The 22,810-nt window shown below is 41.6% G+C and overlaps 1 protein-coding gene across 5 annotated transcripts in view; it reads right to left on the bottom strand.

Moving 5' to 3' along the window:
• Positions 1 to 22,810, bottom strand: part of TPD52L1 (TPD52 like 1) — a 58,402-nt gene that overhangs the window by 19,978 nt on the left and 15,614 nt on the right. For all 5 annotated transcript variants that reach the window (XM_070417625.1, XM_070417623.1, XM_070417624.1 and 2 more), the window contains exon 2: positions 1,786 to 1,901. In XM_070417625.1, the coding sequence (XP_070273726.1) occupies positions 1,786 to 1,901 (116 nt within the window). The remainder of the gene's footprint in view (positions 1 to 1,785; positions 1,902 to 22,810) is intronic.

Raw genomic sequence — 22,810 nt, 5'->3', positions numbered from 1 at the left:
AGCACAAGGGCAGGTCTTCCTAGTGCCAGCACTTGGTAAGCACACAAAGGCAGGATGCAATACCCCCTCATCTCTGAGAAACGCAGAAATAAGAGAGAGCAAACACGGAGGCATAATGCATTCTGGGGGATGAAAACGGGCAACCTGGTAACTTGAATACAGTGACGGGAGTCTGGTGTTATTTTCAGAATTCAGGCTCAGAAAGTGTTAGGAGTGAGATGCACTGGAAGCTTATTAATGTGGCCGAATAAAACAGGGATTTCTGAAAACACTGCGGGTTATTTATATTCATGGGGTCTCCGTTTAGAACCCAGGCTTACCTTTTCTTGATTATAAAAGTAACACATACTCACCGTTGAACATTTAGAAAATATAGAATGTGCAAAAAATGCATTGATAGAACCCCAGAACCCAGAAAAATCAAGTCATTTTCTAAAAGCTGGTCTATCACAGAGGTTGCATCTGAACTTAAACCTGGACTGTTATATGAAGGAGTTAAATTTTAGCATAGAATCAGTTGACTTACACTGGCCTACAGAACATAAACTTTGGACACCACCACTGACATGAACAGGTCGTGAACAGAATTCCAGGCTGTAAGAAAACGTGGAGCTGCTGCACGCTCAGTGAAGGCTGACTTTGGTCCGCGCACTCCGGAATGTGTGGCCGGGTTGAAGTCAACTGAGTGGTTCTGGATCAGTGGCCACAGACAAACCCAGCCAAAGAAGCAGGCTCTTTGATTGGAGGTTTGTGCTTACAAAAATAACTTCTGCTGTGCCAGAGGAATAAGCTGATTTTATGAAGTTATTTTAGGGTGTGTCTTGGGAAAGCACCTGAAAAATCTTCAATATGATTATGAACTGTCACGAACACACACTCTCAGGACCTCAGAGCTTGAGGAGTCTGCAGTGGACCAAGGGGGCTGAGGGTACGGTGGAGGTCGGAGCTCAGAGCTCTGTCCCCAGCCTGCAGAAGAGGCCAGAGCCAGGGGTGAAAGCCTTGCTTCCCGATGGACCAGGACCTTCCTGCCCTCGGAGCCAGGGATTCAGAATGGAGAGGGGATGCTGGCTTCACCCCTCTCGCCCTGCTGCGTATTGTACTCGGGAAGCCCCCTGTGTCCAGCCCTTTCCTTCTATAATGTAACCAACCGCTCCTTAGCCAAGTGTTCAAGGGTTAGTAGGTGCTGCAAACAAAATACTTGAACAGAGAGTTGCATTCACAATGAGCCAGGCATCCTCCTCGCCTCTAAGTCCAAATACCCCAACAACTACCTGAGATCTCATGAAGCCTACATCCAGCACAGCTTTCCTCTCTATCCCCAGAGCTTTATTCTTCTACAAAAGAGCACAACTCAGTAAATCCAGTTGCTCTATGACTAACTTTTTCGTGACAAAACTAAATTATTTCGAAGTGTTTGTTGAGCTACCTTCCTGACCTAAAACAAGAACTGCTCTTCAAAAGCAGCGTGTACTTGCAGGGTCTTGAAGGAATTCCACCAGGTTTGTAAGAGGTTTATCATCCCCATGGTATTGTGATACTAAAAGAGTAGGAGCTGCTAATTATCATTGTTGCTTAAGCAGCATAGCCATTCAATTTTGTGCTGTAACCAACAAATAATGGACAATTAGCATTACAAAATACCCCCCCCCAAATAAAACATCTTGCAATACTTCATTTATCAAATTTTACTGAATATAACAATTGTAATATGGGACTTATATAAAAGTAATAGTAACTCTCAAGATCCAGAGATAGTCATTGGAATAATAAGATTCCTAAACATACCTGAACTAATTCTGCCTTTAACTCTTCTCTCTCCTCGTCAGAGAGCATGCTAGAGAAGTCAGCACTGGCTACTGCGTCTTCATCTCTTCCTCGCAGGGGTTCAGTCTCCAACAGACCTTCAGGCGAGATTGATAAAACACAATGTTTAAAATGAATGAACAAATAAGACAAAACAAAAACAGATTTATAGAAACAGAGACCAAAAAGATGGTTGTCAGAGGGAAGGGGAGGGGAGAGGTGAAAAAGGTGAAGGAAAATACAGTAAATAATATTGTGATAAGTTTGCTGATGTAATCACATGGATGAAACTTGGGAACAAGATTCTGAGTGAAAAAAAAACAAGTTGCAGAAGCACAGAGTATGGCTCCACTTATATGAAGTTGCAAAACTAAATAAAGTATTGTTTAAGGATAGATTTATGAAGGAAAGCATTCAGGACCATGGTTTGCTCTGAGGCAGCGGGGGCGGAGAGGGAGATGAAGAGGATGGGAATGTGGGAACCTATAGGACATCTCTGTGGTGTTAATGGTAGTGGTCCATTTTTGGGACACTATGAATAAGTATTTTCTGTACTTTACAATGTATTTTGTAAATATTTTTTGTATACTTAGTATTATTATTCAATAAAACAATTAAAATATACATAGTTTGTTAAAAGTCAAAAGAAAAAGGTAAATAATTATCCTACAAAGTCATTCTAGTTAAAGAGTAAAAATATGGCCCAATTTGCAAAGTTCTTCTGAAGCTGGCCTCACCCTCTCTCTTTTTTTTTTAAATGACTACACTTATTTTATTTATTTATTTATCCTCACCTGAGGATATTGTTCTATTGATATATTAGACAGAATGGAAAGGAGGGGGAGAGACAGAGAGAGAAAAACATCTATGCAAGAGAGACACTTCGATTGGTTGCCTCTCACAGAAGCCCTCACCATGGCCAGGGGATCCAGTCTGCAACCAAGGTAAGTGCCCTTGACTGGAATTGAACCTGGGACCCTTCAGTCCTCAGGCTGGTGCTCTATCCACTGAGCTAAACCGGCTAGGGCTGGCTTCACTCTTAAGTCCACTGTACCCACATCTTTTTGTCTGAATCAATGGTGCACCATCAGCACTTTGTATTACTGCTGATACCCTAACACACATCAGTGAACACGGCATCTTGCTGACCCAAGTTCATCAGATCCTCGTCCCCTCTATGTACTCCAGAGGCCAGTTCCACTGCTCAGTAATGTTTTTTTTCATGAGTAATACCTGTTTATTATAGAAGATACAAAAATAAAATTATCCATTTCTAATTAAAGTCACTATTATTCACACCACTCCAAAATAATTATCCTTTTAGTCCATTCTTGCTGATATTTCTTCTGTGCATACATGCATATTTTTTATGTATTTTATATGCATTTACTAGTACTGTTGTGAAGTTGATTTATTTGTTCATTTGATAGGATATCATGAAAATCCTTTATGTCTAAAACCATGTATCAACGTGCGTACATTCTCGTGTGTGAATGATAATTTATCCTGTTTATTGGGAAGCTGCAGGGAACGTCTCCTAGCCAAGTCATAAGGCAAATCCTTGATGATTTCGTATACATGGTATTACCGAGTCAACGGGCACGGGACGGACCTTTTGAAACCCACTGCATTCATTCCCCAAAGAGGCTGTGCCAGTTTCATGCATATATCAGCAACCTACGAGAATATCTCTAGATTCTGTACAAAAATGTAAATAAGTCATTTAAAGGGGAAACACACTGTCATTTATTTCTGCGAGTAAATATTTGTTTACATGTGGCCAAAGTACTTTTAAAATATATTTTTATTGATTTCAGATAGGAAGGGAGAGGGAGAGAGAGTTAGAAACATCAATGATGAGAGAGAATCATTGATTGGCCGCCTTCTGCATGCTCCTTACTGGGGATCGAGCCCACAGCCCAGGCATGTGCCCTTGACCGAAATCAAACCTGGGATCCTTCAGTCCGCAGGCCGACGATCTATCCACTAAGCCAAACCAGCTAGGGTGGCCAATGTATTTTTAGACCGTTTTCTAGGATATATGTCTAAATCAAGAATCAGCAACAATTCCAAGCACAGGTTTAAGAGATGGGTCTGGAAGGTAAGCTACCCCCCTGCACCTGGGGCTAGGAAGCAGTATGGTAGGACATTCTGGTCTTCTCCCCGACTCAGCCTGGCCCTGGGACTCAGGGATATTGCTCAAATTTAGCTGGAACACAAATTCTCAAAGTTTCCTTCTCTTGACAGTGTGAGAGGGCATGTGTCAGGAAAGGGAATAGACAATAGTTCCAAGTAGTTAGACTTTTCAAGACATCAAACATTTTTAGTATCTTCCTATATTCTAGGAAGAAAATTCAAAATCCAACTGAATTGCTAATACAGGAATTGGGAAAGTTCTAGTGAATTTAGGGAAGGGTAGACCCCACATGCAGCAGGAAGCTTCTACTTTCCAGGTGGGAGACCCATAAACTTTATAAAGTGAGGTATTCTGCACCGGCCTTCAGCTCTGATCTGTCCTATGTCCCACTCCTCAAAGACGTCATGAATATTTCAAAGTCTCACTCCCAGAAACCAGCCATTCAGGAAATCTGCCTGGAGGCCAGGTTGCTAGTTACTTCACCTCTAATTAGATCAATTACCTTCTTCATTCTCATCTTTGAAATTAAATGACAGTTCCCCGTCTTCTTTTTCGACTTCTGTATGTATTTCCCTCCTACAGCCTCTTCCAGTGGGTATTCTCTGAGTGACACAGTTCAGCACAGTGGGCCATGTTTATATAAACAGAATGAAATCAAGACCTACTATTTTCACCAGAATATGCTCTGCTCACTGGGCTAGTGAAGCAGCAATCAAATCATGAGGTCAAAGGGTAATTCCAGAATCAAAAAGGAGTTGGTTAAAAAAGTGATTAACCAGTAAAACCAAATCAGAACCAGAAGGAAAAAAAAAAGCAAATGATAAGAGATACCAAGTGGTAGACGATAATGTGAGAAGGGCAGTAAAATGCATTGAAATTAACCTAGTTCCTATGAAGTAGATATTAGAAGAGATTAAAAACATATTTTTAATAAAAAATAATAGGGAAAACTGTTCAGAAAGCACAATTTTTAGCAGGTACAGTACATTATGAGGCAACTTCTTGAATCTGATTTTCTTTTCCAAATGTCCTCTTCTATAGTTCAGCTCTGGTCAAGTTCAAGAGCCCCGCCCTCTCCTCCAACCCAGGGACCGTATTGATTTCCTGCTGCTGTGCTTCTGAGGAGCTTCACCATCCCCTCTTGGTTTCCCTTAACTCTTCCCATCTTCTAATAGTCCCTTCATTAAGCTCTCTTGAATCAGGCACCCCCTTTGAGAATGCCATCCATCTGTTTCTCTCCTGGGCGCTGACTGATACAGAAAGGCTGCCCCAATTTCCTTTTTGAGCTCTAGAAAAAAAATATCGTTCAGGCCAGCCCACACCAACCTGGAGCACAGCCAGTGCCTGCAAACCAGACAGGTGCTGGGTAGTTGCCAAAATCGGTCCTTGGTGTTTACTTCCCCAACTGACACTTCTGCAGTCAGTTAATCATCCACGGGCTCCAGAACTCCCCACAGTACTTAGGGAGAATCCTGCCACCTTGGCAAGAGGTTGGTGCCCCCCGCAGCAGACACTGGGGTTACGGGCCCTGGCGAGGTGGAGAAAATCTCCCACCAATGAGAGCCAAGTGAGGCTGAATCAGCTTGGAAGGGCTACTGGGCCCAAACTCAGCAGAGAAAGACAAGATCAAGAGGCATATCTGCAGAAGTGTCAGCATCAGAAGATATCAGGCCCCAGCTGCTGGAAGAGCAACGGAGAACACGAGGTGCTACATGGGCCCTTCCTGCTTCCATGTACCTGATACTACCTTAGCCAGGGCAAGGGGAAGGGGCCGCTGACAAAGAAGAAATCTGAGCTAGGAGGTAATCTCACTGAGAAAATGGGTGTTATTTAAAGGGCTTTTTAAAATTATTGCATTGGAATGGACTAGACCTATTTTTCTTCCCCACTTCGCAAAGCCTAAGGGCCCATACCCACATCAGGTACAGATTTTTAAAAAATGGAGCCCATGTATATACACCATGATGTAGGGTAAATAAGTGTTGCCATCCCGCCATAGGAGTAGTTTGCACTTAAAGACAGCCATTTTACTTTCATTTTCATGCAATAAAATATACAGACTTAACAAAGGTAACAGATATCCACAGGCCTGACTCCAGTGCAGGAACTGTGCCTCTCCATCGGCTAGGTGACATTTTTGTCACCTAGAGCACTTGCTACCATGCTCCTGCTTTCACTATACCTACAATCGGCCAGTGGTGACTCATTTAAGTCTTCCATGTGGTGCTAAATGACATAACAAACTGAACCAGATCCACCTGAGAAGTCACTGCAGCTGGTCCCAGCCTTGCTGATGAGGGCCCTCACTCATGGGACCTGGCTCAGGGTCTGGCTCAGTCACATGTTGTTGGGCTCTCACTTAGGCCAGTCTGACTCCAAAGCGTATGTCCTTCTCTGTCTTACAACCACTGAAGAATAGTAAACAAAAGATGTTGGAAAGTACAAATCAAAAGGTGAGTTTTGGATCAGAGTGCCTCCTTTAGCTTTGAAACAAAATCTCCCATTGGTACCAACACACTTCTGATGCACCCCGTCAAGCACTCCAATGGATTCAGTGGTTCTCAACCTTCTGGCCCTTTAAATACAGTTCCTCATGTTGTGACCCAACCATAAAATTATTTTCGTTGCTACTTCATAATTGTCATGTTGCCACTGTTATGAATGGTAATGTAAATATCTGATATGCAGGATGGTCTTAGGCGACCCCTGTGAAAGGGTCGTTCAACCGCCAAAGGGGTCGCGACCCACAGGTTGAGAACCGCTGGATTAGGTCATGCCTTCATGCATATGATTGAAACAGTACAGACAGCTTTGTGTTAAAATGATTACAAACTATGATTTCAGATGATTGACCATATTTTGCATTGTTGAAAAATATATAAAAGTTACAGAATTTCTTTTTTGAAAAAAATATTTTTATTGATTTCAGAGAGGAAGGGAGAGGGAGAGATAGAAACATCAATGATGAGAAAGAATCACTGATGGGCTGCCTCCTGCACAGCCCACATTGGGGATCAAGCCTGCAAGCCGGGCATGTGCCCTGACCGGAATTGAACTGTGACCTACTGATTCATAGGTTGATGCTCAACTACTGAGCCATACCGGCTGGGCCAGAATTTCCTTTAAATAGCAAAATAAGCTTGCATATAGGTGTATGAGAACCATATTAAGAAATTAACAAGTAAATCCATCTCTATAACCAAGCAAAGGAATAAAAGCATATATTTGCAAAAAGAATACAAAATTATCCCAGGACTTCATAAAAGAAAGGCTGCAATAAAGAAGCTTAAGTAAAAATTCACCATGTTTTAAATAATAAATTTAAGACTGTAATATTTATTACTTAATTATACTTTCTTCATGACATTTGGTAAAAATAACTTCAGGCAAATATAAAATTTCAAAATATCTTTTATTTCTCAAGGGAAAAACTATTGAGCTAATCTCATTAATGTTGGATTTACGATTATCTTTAAGTGCACAAAATTTTATACATGCTAATTCTAGGAGGATGGAAATTAAAGTTATAAAACAAATTTCTTTATTAGAATCCTTTCTACACATTTCCTAAGCCTACCACAAAAAATCAAATATTATTTCTATAGACCTCCATTATTGAACTGCTTTTCATTCATTTACCAATAACTTGTATTAAATATGTCTGTAGCCCTGGCATTTTAGCAAAGGCCTCAAGTGCTAAGAACAATACAGTGGGAGCTTATCATTCCTACATCCTCGAGCCAGACTTTATCTTCTCATCTTTTTTCATCTCATCTGAAACCAGACCATATCAAAGGTCTCCGATTGATCCCATAACATATTCTCCCCAGAAACACATTGGGCAGGTGGCATCAAGACAAAGGATTTCAGATTTTACCCAATTTGCGAGCTAACAAGTTAGCCTGCCCATAGTTTCATGGGTGCTGGCAGAAGACCCACGACTCCTGGATCAGATACTCAGCATGAACATCACATTCAGGTTTTTTCCCTTGTCACCAAGTTCCATGGAGGAGTGACATGGAGGGACCTAGATGGAACATGCTCACACAGTGAGTTTCCATCACAACTGAAGAACCCAAGCTCAGGAAATCTGATTGCTTTTCATCGACAGCAAGCAAACCTGCTGACCTCCACCCTGGAGGGAGATATCATCGTTATTCTACTGGACTGTAGGCAACCTGACTTCTGCTCTAGAGATGGACACCATCTCTACCTTCCAAGGCTGTTTCCTATAAACATCCTTGAAAGGATAGTCCAGAAAAAAACAAGGTTGTCAGTATCTCTGCTTGCAAAATGGGCAGAAATTCAAGAGCTCTATGAAGAATCATTTTGTAGAGGTGGTTTCTCATTTTGCAAATGAAGAAATGATGGCTCAAAGTGTTAAATAACTTACCCAACCTTACATGGTTGGTAAATGGTGGATTTAAGCATTGAATGAAAGTTTATCAGGTTACAGAGTTCATGTTTTTTCAACTCGACCACAATATCTCATGCTGAGATGGGACAGGGCTAAAATGTCTCTCTATCCCACCCAGAAAACCTTCAGCTCAGCAAGACTGAGGTTTACTGAAGGTCAAGGTCTGTAAGTTTAAAATCTGTAGCCTCCCCACTGTTGAGCATTGCAAAGAGTTCAGGGTAGGGCTACATCTCCTAAACTCTCTTAAATTGGAGTTGCTCAACTAATGTTTACTGAATTAGATCCCCAAGGATAGAAAATCAAACTGTGAAGTCTTCTTGATGCCCTTTTCCTTACCGTTTTGTTATCTGTCATATTTGTCTACCCTTTTTAATTTTCATTGCCATGACAGTGATTTAGGTTTTATCACTACACACTCAACTACTGAAATCTTAGCTAAATTTTATTTCCTTGCTTGCAATCTCCCCACTACCCAGCCTACACAACACTCAAATCAACATTTTGAACATATTACTTTCATCATGCCAAAACTCCGTTCAAAACACATTCAGTGGATGGAGTCACTTCCAGCCTAAATTTGAAAATTTGTATGCTAGCATTCCAGTGATGATTCCAATTAGCCTGCCTATGATTTTCCCACCACACTTTGAAACCAGCCAGTCTACCATATGCAGTGTCCCTCAGTCATGCTTCTATTCAACCCTATGCTTTTATGCCTCCTCATCACTCTCAAAAGCCTCCACCACTTCCTCCTCAGTCTCCCTTCTAAGAATCCTACCAAGTTGCCAACAACACTAGAATAACAAGTAACATGCTGTGTGCCTTAAACTGACCTAAAGTGCTGACTTTTTTGCTTTCTATTCATATTACTATAACTTACTATTAAATATTATGTACAGTATAAGTTACATTATGACTTGCATTAAAAATTGCATTAACATACATAATACTATTGCTATAATTATAGCTAAACAACTTTATGAAAAAAACATTTCTGACTCTGTCCTGTATAAGTTTATTGTCCTTCTTAAAACATGAATACATGAGTCACCTATTAATAGCCCTGTTTTCTAAAGCTTTGGTTTCATTTAATAATGTAGCTAAAAAAAGAAGTCGCATCTGTAATACTCAGCTTGAGTGTGCACTAATCAGGTGAGTAAAGAAAGATTTTATGCTTTTTACTAAATATATTATCAGAAGATGCTTCTGAGGTTGTAGGAGGTTAGATTAAATTCTTATAATCCATTTTTCAGCTTAAAAAAATTCTGCTTAGGTGACAATTCAAATAGATGCCGATTAAAATTGACTCTAGTGTGTAAAGAAAAATTTGTGACTGGTCAAAACCAAATTTTGGCTAAAGATGGAAGTGACATACTATGAGATAGAAATCAACAATAGCCCTAGCTGGTTTGGCTCAGTTGATAGTGTTGTACTGTGAACCAAAGAGTCCAGGCATCATTCAGGTCAAGGGCACATACCTCGGTTGCACGCTCCTCCTTGGCCCAGGCCCTGGTTGGGTCTCATGCAAGAAGCAACCAATCAATGTGTTTCTTTCACATCAATATTTCTCTCTGTCTTTCCCTCTCTCTTCCACTTTCTCCAAAAATCAATGGAAAAAATATCCTCAGTTGAGGATTAAAAAAAAAAAAAAGAAATCAACAAATATATGGAAATATGCCTTTCCATTTCTCATTCACTCATATGTATAAGATGACTGTCTTCTTACTCCAAGAAGAAACCTAGCTTTGATGTAAAATTCTTAGGTAATTTGTGTATTGTTGAAGTAACCAATATTCACTAGAATACTAAAGATTGCAAAAAACAATGGTACCCAATAGTTAAATATGTACCATGCAGCCTTCAAGGGTGAGCAACCTTCAAGGAGGTCAAACCAATTAGGGATTCACAAAAACCTAAATTATCATTTCTGTGACTAAGGTCTGACCAGAACTCCTATTCAGCTCCAGGAATAATAATCCCAGAGAGCCTGAAGAGCACCCAAGTACCCCAGGCTTCCCTGGTCTCATGCCCAACTCATGGCTTTAGGGTGCTCCTGAAGGCATTGAGAGCTGTAGGGATTAGGGTGATGAATGGATAGGACCTGCTTGCCTGAAGGGGACTGTGACACTGCCCGGGACCATAGGAGTGGCTTGCTTCATGACATCATTTTACTGGGCTAACTACAGAAACTAGCATTGCATTAATACACAGCTTTGATTACTGTGTAAGGCCAGTTGGCCATTCAGGCTGGCATCCTCCGGTAGGCTGCCTACTGAAATGATACTGTATTCCAAGATATCACATATGAAGCTTAAATTCATTTCATTTCCTGTGGTTTGGTTCACACTGCAATGATGAGCCTCTTAGATGACAGTCTCTACTAACCAATCTCCAGGGAGACTGATTTGCCAAGTAGATCAAATAACTTATGGCAATTTCTGTGCTTTTTACAACCTCAGAATAAAATCTACTTGAGGGACTAAATGAACAGCAAAAGATGATTGGTAAGCATTGGGAAGACTGATTTTAGTTAACTGTTAATTCTGTAGAAAAATTTTAAAAAATTGTTTTATAAGTAGGTCAAGGGAACAAGTATAGGAAAGACAGATTTTGTTTTTTTTAAATGAAAGCCAGGAATAGAGAAGCTTACGTTTCTTACGGATGATGTAGTAAATGTGCTCCTCCAGGAGTTGCTTCTGAACTTCACTCCAGTGGGACCAATTTCAAACACAACCAAAGAGTGAGCCACTCAGACCTGAGCTTTTATGCCTCTCATGAGGTCACATGACCTCACCCACACCAATGGCTTCTGCTAGTCATGAGCATGTCAGTGACTACCCTCAAAACCACGGAGGTTAATTTTCAATTAAAAGATGTAAAATATTTATCACAAATCTCCTCAGCTTCAAATGGAAGATTTAAGCATTTAGGATGTTCTTCCCATTTCAAATCACTATTTGTTACCCTTGAAAGACACAGTTTGACACACTTACAAAACAGATGCAACTGTATAAAACAGCAACTCAGGCCACAATAACCCCAAAACAAAGACATAACAACACAGCAGCCACACATTTAAATAAACAACACCAAACAAATAGTTATAGAAAACCAAAAATAGCTAATGTTCCTGATGCATAGACTCTGGGAACTTCCTTTTCTGAGTAAACACCTACATCGCATGAGAAAAATAAAACTATTACAGGAATGTGTATAGACAAACCATACATAGGTTGACCATTTTAACCTTTATGTCACCCATTTTTTATGCATCTCCACCCTCATTTTACTCCCGCCCCTCCCCAACACACACACACACACACACACACACACACACATATTCAAATTTACCTCTTCTGGTACTTGGGAAAGGAAGACAAATATGACAAAAGATAAATCTCAGGATTTAACACCCAGACTTAGATTTCTGCCTTCAGCAAGACTGGAGACAGTCTCACTAGTATCAGTAAGAAAACTCCAGGGTAATAAATTACTCTAAATTCAAATTCATTAAGAAAAAGTAACACTCATTTAAAGAAAAGGAAGTCCCTCCTGTTTCTCCTACTCCTCCCATTCTCCTCCTTCTTAGACCATTAGACTTGAGAACTGGATTTTCCATTCATTTGCTTGGTGAGTTGTCCCGAGATACCCTGGAGACAGACAGATCTGTGTCTGCGGTCAGCTTCATTGGACAGGCTACATTCCCATTCTCAGTCATGCTCACTGGGCTTTATAAAGTGCTGGGCCATCCTTTAGGGCGAGTTCAGGAAAAGAGTAAAACCATTCCTGTTGCAATGGAAGACATCTACTATGGACATGAAGCAGGAACAAATATAACTCCCCCCTCCGAGGCATATTTGAAGAGTGGGGTAGATAGTATGAGGGACCTCTTCAGACAGGTCTGAACTTGTTAAAGTTCTCTAGCCCTGACACAATGCCAAGGCTATGGTTAGGATAATACCATGACGGCCACATGGAAAGCCTGGGAACATGACCTTTGGTACTGCAGCGAGACTCAGAGGCCTGATCATTCAAAAAGCATTGTCATAGGTAAAAACAGTCTTCCCTTTAAGCAGTCAGCTCAGAAACATTCCCATTTCTCCAGTTTTACTTATCAAATCTCTAGCATTTCAAATAACTGTTAATGACAATCTCCAAGAAAATCTGTTTTTCTCTGGAAATCTGGGTAGAAAAAAATAAATGCTAACAGAGATGAAAATGTGTGTTTCTGAATCATTCAAAAATAAAATATGCAAGAATTAGAGAAGTTTAAAGTCAGTCATACACAAGACAATGGAATAGCCAAATAAAATATGAAAAGACAACCTTACCAGTAACAAAGAAAATGCAAATTAAAATCGCAGCGATATACCATTTTTTCATCCAAGAGATTAGCAACAAGAATGCAAAAATTGTATCACAACCTATGCGGGCACTGTCGAGGAGAAATAGGTCCTCTAACATATCACTGGCTTCTGGGCTATGACAGCTGCTTGAAAGGCTTTTGAGAATCAATCTTATAGAAGAAAAAAGACAATCTAAGAAGGTTTTAGATATTTACTGCAGTATTATTGACAATGGTAGCCAACTATAAAAACCTGGATGCCCCTGGCCAGTGTGGTTTAGTGGTTGAGCATCAATTTATGGACCAGGAGGTTCGATTCCCCAGTCAGGACACATGCCGGGTTGTGTGCTCAATCCCCAGTGGCGAGTGTGCAGGAGGTGGCCAGTCAATGATTTTCTCCCATCATTGATATTTCTCTCTCTCTCCCTCCCTCTCTGAAATCAATAAAAACATATTTTTTTAAATAAAAACAAACAAAAAAACCTGGATGCCCATTAGTAGGGGGACAAATGAAACAAGAACAGTGCACCCACTGTGTTATTTTTGAGTTATTAGAAATAATGACCAGAAGGAATGTTCATTGTATATTGTCAAATGTGAAAAGCAAGTTGCTGAGTAGTATTTGCATGATCAATGTAGAGAGAGGAATAAAAACTGCTGGGAAAGGCAGCCTCGTGCATGCAGCCTTTGGACCCCCACTTCACCAAATAAGGATGGGCTTTGGGCCTGTAACACGTCTTACCAGAGATACAGAGTCCATTGAGCCTGTGCCTTGTGAGGGAGTATCTCCAGATATCAGGCTCAGTATGTGCTCTTTTGTACTGCTTCAGCATGGGTGTCAATGGCCCTCAGGCACACCCCCACCTTTCAGTATCTCAGACTCCATCGAGGAGGGGTAAGGGCTGGAGTCCTTCCCCCCATTGTTGATGGTGGTAGAAAGGAGAGGGGTATCCATAAGCCAACTGCCCAGTCTGTGGCTAGGGAAGTAGCGAGGTGCCCTGCTAGCCATGAGGGACTGATGCCCATTATTGAAGCTGATCTTGTTCTGTTCCTTTGTAAGTAAAGGGTTGTTCTATCCACTGCTCAACTGTCTTTTCCTTGGCAACTCCAATACCAACACACAGCAGTGTTTGGATTCCTCCCCTGGGACTGATACACAGTGTTCGGCTCTCTTGGGATTAAAACCAGTACACAGTACTCTGCTTCACAAAAATACCTTATATGTGAACAGAAATCCCCAGGTGTTTGTATGAGCACTGAGAAAGGTGAGAAAAGATACATACCAAATTGTTAATGCCAGTCACTGCCAAAGGGTGAGATTGGAGAAAGAAAAGATTAACTCTCTTTTACATACCTCTGCAATACTTGGCTGGTTACAACAAGCATGTGCAAAGGACTGGATCTTTGTGTCTCCCCAGATACATGTGTTGAAATCATAATCCTCAATGTGATGCTATTAGGAGGTGGGGTCTTCAGGAGGTGACTAGGTCATGAGGGTGTAGCCCTCATGAATGGGATTAGTGCCCTTATAAGAGGCTCCAAAGAGCTCTCTCATCCCTTTTACCAGGTGTAGACACAGCAAAAAGATGCCATCCATGAACCTGTAACCAGAAGTCACCAGCGGTAGCTGAAGTGCCCCACACTTGCAGACCCACAGCCTTCGCTCACTCTGGAGATAAATGACTACTGAAGCACATTTAACAATTAGGTCATGTTGAATTATTGAGAAACCATGTACATCTTTTGGCTCTATTTTCTGAAAACATTTCTGGTCTTTTGAATGGAAAGTTTTTCAGAGAAATATATATTTAAATCTGTGGCTAGTCAATTTTCAACACATTTTAAACAAATGACTGAAATTTAGAACTTTTTAAAAAGTAGAAGATCAAACTACCGTAAGAATTTATTAATGGAATTTATGGCAGGCTACATTTCCTGCATCAACACAGGAAGGGGCCCAAGTTTTCTTTTAAAATCCTTCCTAGTTGGTAAACAAAACTAAAAAATGAAAGCCTGCAAATGAGATGATGGGAAGAAGGGTTTTAATAATAATCAATGGCTTTAAAAATGTATGTTCCTTTTAAAGAGGTGTCAGAAGTTTAACGTGGACAAGCAACATTAGAACAGGGCAATGACTGCTGGCTCTCTCATGTGTCCCAGGGCACCCAGCCCAGGCAGTTGGGTGATGACCCGCCCACTGAGGTGACGTTACCTAACAATGGAACAGTATGGAAATGCAATGAAAGTTGAGCTTTAAAAACTGCCCTATGACTCCAAAGTGTTTTTATGCATGAAATCATTGGAAAAATTTTATCCACATCTGATTTCCAATATTTTGTGATGTAAGTACTCAATTCTATTTAAGGCAAGATACACTTAAATATCTCCTTTTTCCTTTACAGTTTCATTTGACTTGAAATAATACTTTATAGACAGAATTTAACAAGTGACCTTTTTCTTGGTGTCATACAAATATCAGCAGCAATAATTTAGTAAATTATACGAACCTATCAAAAATTTTAGGCTGTATTATTGGTAAAAATTAAAATCCACAAAATCTAGCCTTAGATCCTACAATCCATAATGCAATAAACTAGTTGAGTAGTTAGACTTGCTTATTTAAATGAAAAAAATTAACTTTCCTTTTAGAATCAAGGAAAAGTTCTCTTTCACCAGAATTGGATTGAGTTCCACAGCAGTGTCTAGCATCTCTGGGCTCTTTATCTCCTTCGGTGCCAGATGAGCCAGTAATGTTAGTACGTTAACAGTATTCACCACATTCTTTTTCCTAAGGATGAAGGAAAATCAGCCTTGTCCCTCTTCGCTATGACTATTTAGCCAGATGGGTTCCTCAGCCTGGGCACTACTGGCATTTGGGCAGGGGAATTCTTTGTTGTGTCCTGCGCATTGTGGGATGTTTAGGAGGACATATGGCCTCTAACAGCCAGATACCAGTAGCACCCTTCCCTCCAGGTGTGACTTAAAAATGTCTCCACACATTGTCCAGTGTCCCCTGTAGGACAAACGACACCCAGTTGAGACCCAGTGGGGAAGCTCTGCTCCCAGAGACAGCTCCGCACCCACAATTATGACTCTGCGCACGTGCTGACTGTGTCCACAGTGTGTCAGGCACTAGGCCAGGACTTCTGTGCACATTAATTCATATGGGTAGGTATCACTACCGCTAATTTATAGATGAGAAAGTTGATGTTCAGAGAGAGAGCGTGGTCAAGCTGGGTCCCCCGCTTTGTCTATATTCAGGTGGCATGCTTCAGTGTGTCCCTGGACCTCCCCGTTTGGAATCTAGCCATGTGTTTGTAAACACATACCCCTTCCCCGTGCATCCATGCATGTGTGTGCAAGGGTAGGACTGGAGCAGCCACTGCAAGTGAACAGAGGTGGAAAGTAAAAGAGGGGAACTTCCCAATGTTTCCATCTCCAGTGAAGCAGTGAAACATCACTTAACCTTGCCACTGTCGGTTTAAATACTCCGCAAGACACTGGGAATACAGTAGGCACAGGAGACTCAAACTGCCTTACAGGGTTTAAAGCACTGCGGAGGCCTCCCAGTGGCTGAGCTGCTCCTGCCCTAATCAGGATCCACTGGAAACGAACCACAGATTTTCTATTCTATCCTTGAACGCAGACAGACCTTGGGCCCCTTCTCCTCTCAGAGAGCCAAACAGAGTTCAAGATCACACTCACATTAGGCAGAGAGCCAGGGTCTTGGCTTGAGGCCCAGGGTATAATCCTAGTTGCTGGCAGGGCTTTGACAGTGGTGACCTTCTCGGACCCCAGCCTCTGCTTCTTTCATTGGAGCTTCAGGCCCACTCAGAGGTCCCCAGGCTAACTGATCGCCTTGACCAGAGGCGTTCTCCCAGCCTACACCTGTGAGCCCCAGAAGTGAGCTGCTGTTAACCACACTCTGTTGGGACATCTCCTACCTCCTCCTTTTATTTTCCTTCCGTTGGAGTCACCAGTGACTCTGCTGTTTCAGGTAGTGGATACCCACGTGCCTCTTTTAGACTCTTCGAAAACAGCTGATGCAACCCCTCACCTCTGAGGTGCAGCTTCAATTCCCCATGGAATCGTCTACTTCTAATATGAACACTTCACTTGCTTATAGTTCCTGCCTCTCATCTGAATCCTCGCACTAAACGGAAAGGATGAGCAAGCAACTTGGCACACAGTTCTAATCTTTTTGGGGTACACCTCATCTGAGACGCACTCTTGTTTCTGAAATGTGGCCTAACTTCAAAGAAATATTAAATTATATGTTATTTTAGAAATAGCAAGTTTTCATACTTGATTAGCACCTTAGTTATATTCTAAATTATAATGGAAAATAGACTTTAAAAAAATTTCCTGTCAACTATTCTGCCTCTTAAGAATTCTGAACCTCACACTTACACTCCAAATAGTCTTTACTTCAGGGCCAGGCAGGGAGTAAGAGGGGAGTGTCTCCTGCTTTGGGGGACAAACATTTCTCTAAAATTCTCCCTGGTAGAAAAAGAAGTCAAAATGGACATGAAAATGAGCTGTGGGAAAACTATGAAAGTTACATTTCTGGCATTTCTGAGCTTGTGAACTTGATTCAGCCCCACTCTAGACTGAATGGGGCTGATTGGTAGACATGTGTGGTTTAGAACTATTTAATCAGAGATTATGAAGGGAACAGATAAAAAACTAAAATGATTCCAGGGTTTGGAAGGCCAAAGTGGTAACATTAAAAAAACACACACACACACAACAGATTTATTCTGGAAAAGGCCATCTCTAGAGATTTCACACCAGGAGGGAGGGTGTGTTACAAGGAAAAGGGCACAGCCCTTCTCCCAGCGAGCAGTAAGCAGGACGAAACATTTCAGCAAGCATGATTTTGAATCTGTTTTAGGAAATATTTTTCAGATGACAAATTTAATGTAGCTCCTCATGGTCTAGAAAAGGTTGGGAACATCTTTTCTGGAGATCCCCAGTGGGAGAGTCACCACATGATTATTCTGATTAAAATCACAGACTTGGCCAGATAGTTCAGGAGTAGTTTTAAGGTTGTTGTCTTTTGTTTTCCTGGTCATTTAGAAATGTGACTACACCTTTGAGATGAATTGTAATGCCGGGTCTGCCGCTCACTGGGTAAGTGGCCCTGAGCAGGATTCTCATTCATTCTCACCTCTGTGCCTCCTACATAAAGCAAGGGGGACAGCATGTCATACCTAGAAGTCTGTTTAGATTCCATGTGATGAGGGAGGCGGTGAGTTTTAGAATAAAATCTGATATCAAATATGTACACGAATATAAGGGGAAAAGGAAAGTTCTATTTTCATGGAAATCTATTGTACAATTTAAGTGGAATCAGATGAACACCAAAGACATATTATAGATAAATAATCATTTATTTCAAGTTATTTACTGTCATGTACTTTATATAAACTAACAGAAAAATAACTATATAATATGTAGTACATTTCTTAAAAATAATGTGGTGGTTGTTGGTCGTGCATTGAGACAGAGCCTAGTTGGTAATTATTTATGTTTCCTGTATTTGTAGGACAACATACCAAAACTTGTTTATACCTTAAAACTGTAATTAAGCTCTGACATGACTGAAACAATAATTAAAACTTTGGAACTGCCCCAGATGTTTCTGTGGCTAATCTAGGTTCATGTTTGATCTCATTATTATCTCTGTGACAGTCACAAGGATTAAGGATATGAGATGAAGATTCAAAATAGAATATAGAAAGTCTTAAAAGCAACCACAACTTTGGAAGCTATGGATAGCTTATCTTTCCTTGTTTTCCTGAGCTTTTGATGATTCATGGAGCCAAATTTAAGAGCATCATTCCAGGCCAGGTGACACTGATGGGCAGCTAATGTTGAAAACCATTCATTTTAAATAATAGAATATGATGTAAGTGGTACCATGTCAAACTCCAAAAGAAAAGAGATTTCCTTTATGCTAAGCGAAATAAGCCAGTCAGAGAAAGATAAAATCACATGATCTCACTCATTTGTGGAATTATAATGAACAACATAAACTGATGAACAAAAATAGATCCAGAGCCAGAGAAGCATCGAACAGACTGTCAAACTTCAGAGGGAAGGCAGGGGATGGTGAGAGGGTGGAGGTAAGAGATCAACCAAAGGACTTGTATCATATAAGCATAACCAATGGACACAGACACTAGGGGTTGAGGGCATGTGCTGTGGGAGGGGGAGAGTGGCAGGGGATAGGCCAAAGGGGGAAAAAGGAGACATCTGTAATACTTTAATCAATAAAGAATAAACTTAAAAAATAAAATAAAAAAGAAAAGAGATTTCCGAGGAGAGGTAATAACTAGTTCAAAAGTTCTGGTTTAAAACATTAAAGGATCCAAAGATGCTCGTGTTGACTAGAGCGCCACAAGATGACAATAGTGTCTGTCCGGCATTATCGGGGAATTCCACACAAGTGTCTCTCCCATAGGCCTGAAGTTTACTTAAATTATTTAAAAATTATGCATTTTATACAAAATCTCTTGTTGAAGGGTGATACAGAAATGCAGGGCATAATTATCCTCAAAGAACTGAATATCCTCAATGAACCCAGCTAACTACAAATCAAGAAAGAACGTATTTAAATGCTTTATTTGCGGTCCAAACCATGCACTGTTAGCACAAATAAAGTTTAATTCCAGTAACAAATCCTAAAGGTCTTCCTAGAGATGTTGTTTGATGTTGGACTTATAAAATAAAAGAGATTTTCGACAGGTAGAGATAGGGAGGGAGATCTCGTAGGGAAGAGCATTGGCAGAGCATCAGAACCAAGAAAGTTCAGGTATGGTCAAAGGATGGAGAGTTGCTCGATGATCTGGGCTTAGGCTTTTGGGGGATGGCCTTGACTTGGAAAGGAGTTGGGAAGGAGAAAGGAGGCAGTAGAGAAGCACAGAAGGTTTTTGGGCCGAGGAATCATAGGCTAAGAGATGTTCTTTGAAGAAAACACTACTTTTCTGATGCTTTAATGTATTTAACTGCACTGATGACTCCAGGGGCTTTAACCAGCTTTAAACAAATGCTGAGAAGGGAGAGCTTGTGTTTCTTCCAGATCTTTCCCTGCTGTCAACTGCCATTTCTAATTCATTGTAAACTAGAAGGTGCCAAGGGAAACTAACAAGTCACACTTAATCCTATAACTGAGTAAATAAGCTTGAAATCCGAGGTGGTCCCAGTCAGCTCTTAGGGACTAAAAGGCAGGGGGCCTTGTATTAGCTGTTTGCTTTGTGCTATTTTGTTTACCTTTCAGAAAACTGTTTCACAGAATTCTCTAACTCATGACAATTGATCTATAAATTGAACTGCCCCTGTTATCCTCCCGGAAAACAAAAGCCCTTTGGGTTGTGAGCTCCTGGAAGGCCTGGCCCAGCCTTCATCCCCTCAGCCCCCCAGCTCACTCTGGAAGGCTTGGGGAAGAGCTGCTGCAGGGCGAACGCTAAGCTTTGCACTTGCTAATGCTGATGCTGGCCGGGGAGAGGCGGACATGCATGCGCAGTCTCCGTTCAAGCGGGCTACGTTCTTCATGAATATGTGTTTTGCATCTGCATGCCTTCCATGTGCATATATGTTTCCTATTTTAATATACATAGGCTTTTCATACACACAGGAGCCGTTTCGCACCCTTCCTCAGCACTCCACCGCGGTGTGTGCCACCTGAAACCATGTCATCAAACAGAAAACTCCACACACAGGAAGTCACTGGGAAATGGCTTGGGAATTTGTCAGCGCTCCTTCAGCCCACGGGTTCTCAGCTCCTTTTCTATCACTGCCCTCCTGGGGGCTGCCGTGGCACCTTCAGAAACAGTGACTCAGTGTAGCGGTGACCGTCAGTAGAGAGGACAGTCATGCCCCCCACTCCACCTCACCGGGAAAGTAAATCCGACAGAACAGGGGAAAGGGGGGGAGGAGGAAAATGGAAAAGGGCGATATAAACACAGCAGTGGAATAAAATGCCCTGAATCCTTCTGCCATACTCCTCCCAGTACACTGAGAAGCACAGTATAATAGAGAGTACGGCCTTTGGTGTGAGATGGGCCTGAGTCTAGTCCCAGCAACACATGGTTAGCTGAATAATCCTGGCCATCTCATGGAACTTCCCTAAGTTTCACTTTTCCTCTTCTGTAAAATAGAAAAAAAGTCACAGTAACTATCGCACACAGTTGTTTGGAGGATTAAGTGAGATTAAATTACATACACTGTCGGGTCCCATGTCTAACACAGGAATAATGAATAGATGGCGGCAGTGATTGCTGTAAACAACCAGCCAGGCAGAGCTGAACTGCACCGTCAGTGCCCTTATAATTAAATGCTTCCCACGGAGGGCATGGATGCTAATCAAGCCTTTCAAGAAACCCGGTGGGACACTTGGTACAGGCCCCGCTCCCACTGGAGTGGCCACGCGTGGGCCTGGCTTCATCGTAAGGGGTGTGTGGGAGTCAGGGCAGAGCATGAGGGAGGCAGTCCTGCGGGAGTGCAGGGGGAGGGGCAGATGCAGGCCCACCACCAAAGCAGACGGCGGCAAAGTGTTTGCAACCACAGCCAATATGCTCTTTTCTCTCTAGGCTCTTCATTAACACTCAGAAAAGTGGACTCAGCCAACTAACAAAGTGGGGGGAAATCCATGCTTATTTCCTTAGCAATGAAGCTGGGCAGTCATATATAGGCCTAGAGCTGAACGGCTGGTGTCCTGAGTGCTAGCCATGTGACCAGGCAAAGAAGAATTTCCACTTGGAATCAAAGCCATCCTCAGCTCCGCCCAGTAGTCTCACACTGAAGGCCCAGGGGACCCGTGATAGCTGGACATAGTTTTCTCCCCAACAGCATCTCTACAGACGTCAGCAGGAAAACAGGTGGCTAGGTAGTAGCTATGTCGGGTCCTTCGTTGATCATTTTAAATCTTTTATGATTTCACTTCAATTCTGCCTTTAGAATTGCAGGTTCCACATGCCATTATACCATGTATATATTGGTTCTTTTTCATTTTTCTTAAACTTACCTTGTTTAAAAAAATAATAGTTCATCATGACAAGGTGTGTTGCTGTCCAACAGAGCAAGGGATCAAAAACAGGTACCTGGAGGCCACTGAGGACTGTGAGATGCCCCACAGTTGTTCATTGCCTCCTTTATTCAGAGCTCTCTCCCCTCCGATGATAGGGAGAGAGACACGCTCAGAGTACGTTTGGTCTGATACTCAGAACATCTGCACCCTATTTCTCTATTTTGACAAACAACATGTGAGAATAGCCAACCAAATGGAAAACACCGCTATTCTCCGCATCTATTCTGCTGCAACAGTGATACTTAGTAGTGGGTAGGCTCCTCTACACCCTTTCAGTTAGAAGGAAGAATACCATTCACCCAATTTTGAATATATTGTTATCCTTTTTCCTGTCGAAATTAAGGAAAAAGAATTAAATCCATTATTTTCATGGAACCTGGAAAAGAACATTTGGTCTCTCTCTTCTTCATTGAGAAGAGAAGCGTGGAAAGCTGCTGTCTGTGCTCAGGGAAACACAGCCAGCGCGTGGACAATGGGCGAGAAGCAAGTGTCCAAGGACAAGCTGTTCCTCTGTGAAACCGTCCACTAGGAAAGAAGGCCAGGATGATTATTGAAATAAAGAGACGGAGAAAATACCATGTGAACAAAATAACCCAACACAAACACACACACACCGAAAGCAAAATAAAACCCCAAGGTCAGCGAGGAATTATTCCCTTTAAAAGAAAATGTTAGTTATATTTTAGAAGACAGCTGAATTAAAATTCCACATAACATCATATGCTGTAAATAAGTCTCCATAGTCAAACGTAGAGTGGAGACAAAATAAAAAGGGATATTGCATCATATTTCCTTGGTACAGCAAAAGAGAATGTATTGAGTATTCTTTAAAATGCGAAGGCATGCTGATGTAATGATGATGGCTCTTAGTCCCACTGGTTTCCTGTCATCAGTTTGGTTGTTGCAGTGACTCCCAGGCCACCTACTTTCGTGCGGTTTTCAGAGAGAACGACCTAGGTCTTAATTCTGAAAATGGAGCCCCAGAGGCTGCAGTCTGCTTCATTTGGGACTGGTCAC

This window comes from Myotis yumanensis, unplaced genomic scaffold (genome assembly GCF_028538775.1).
Source record: "Myotis yumanensis isolate MYYU_CA2020_CCGP unplaced genomic scaffold, mMyoYum1.0.hap1 SCAF_6, whole genome shotgun sequence".
Classification (NCBI taxonomy): Eukaryota; Metazoa; Chordata; class Mammalia; order Chiroptera; family Vespertilionidae; genus Myotis; species Myotis yumanensis.
The sequence above is the reverse complement of the archived record's forward strand: the minus strand, read 5'-3'. Positions and strand labels throughout refer to the sequence as shown.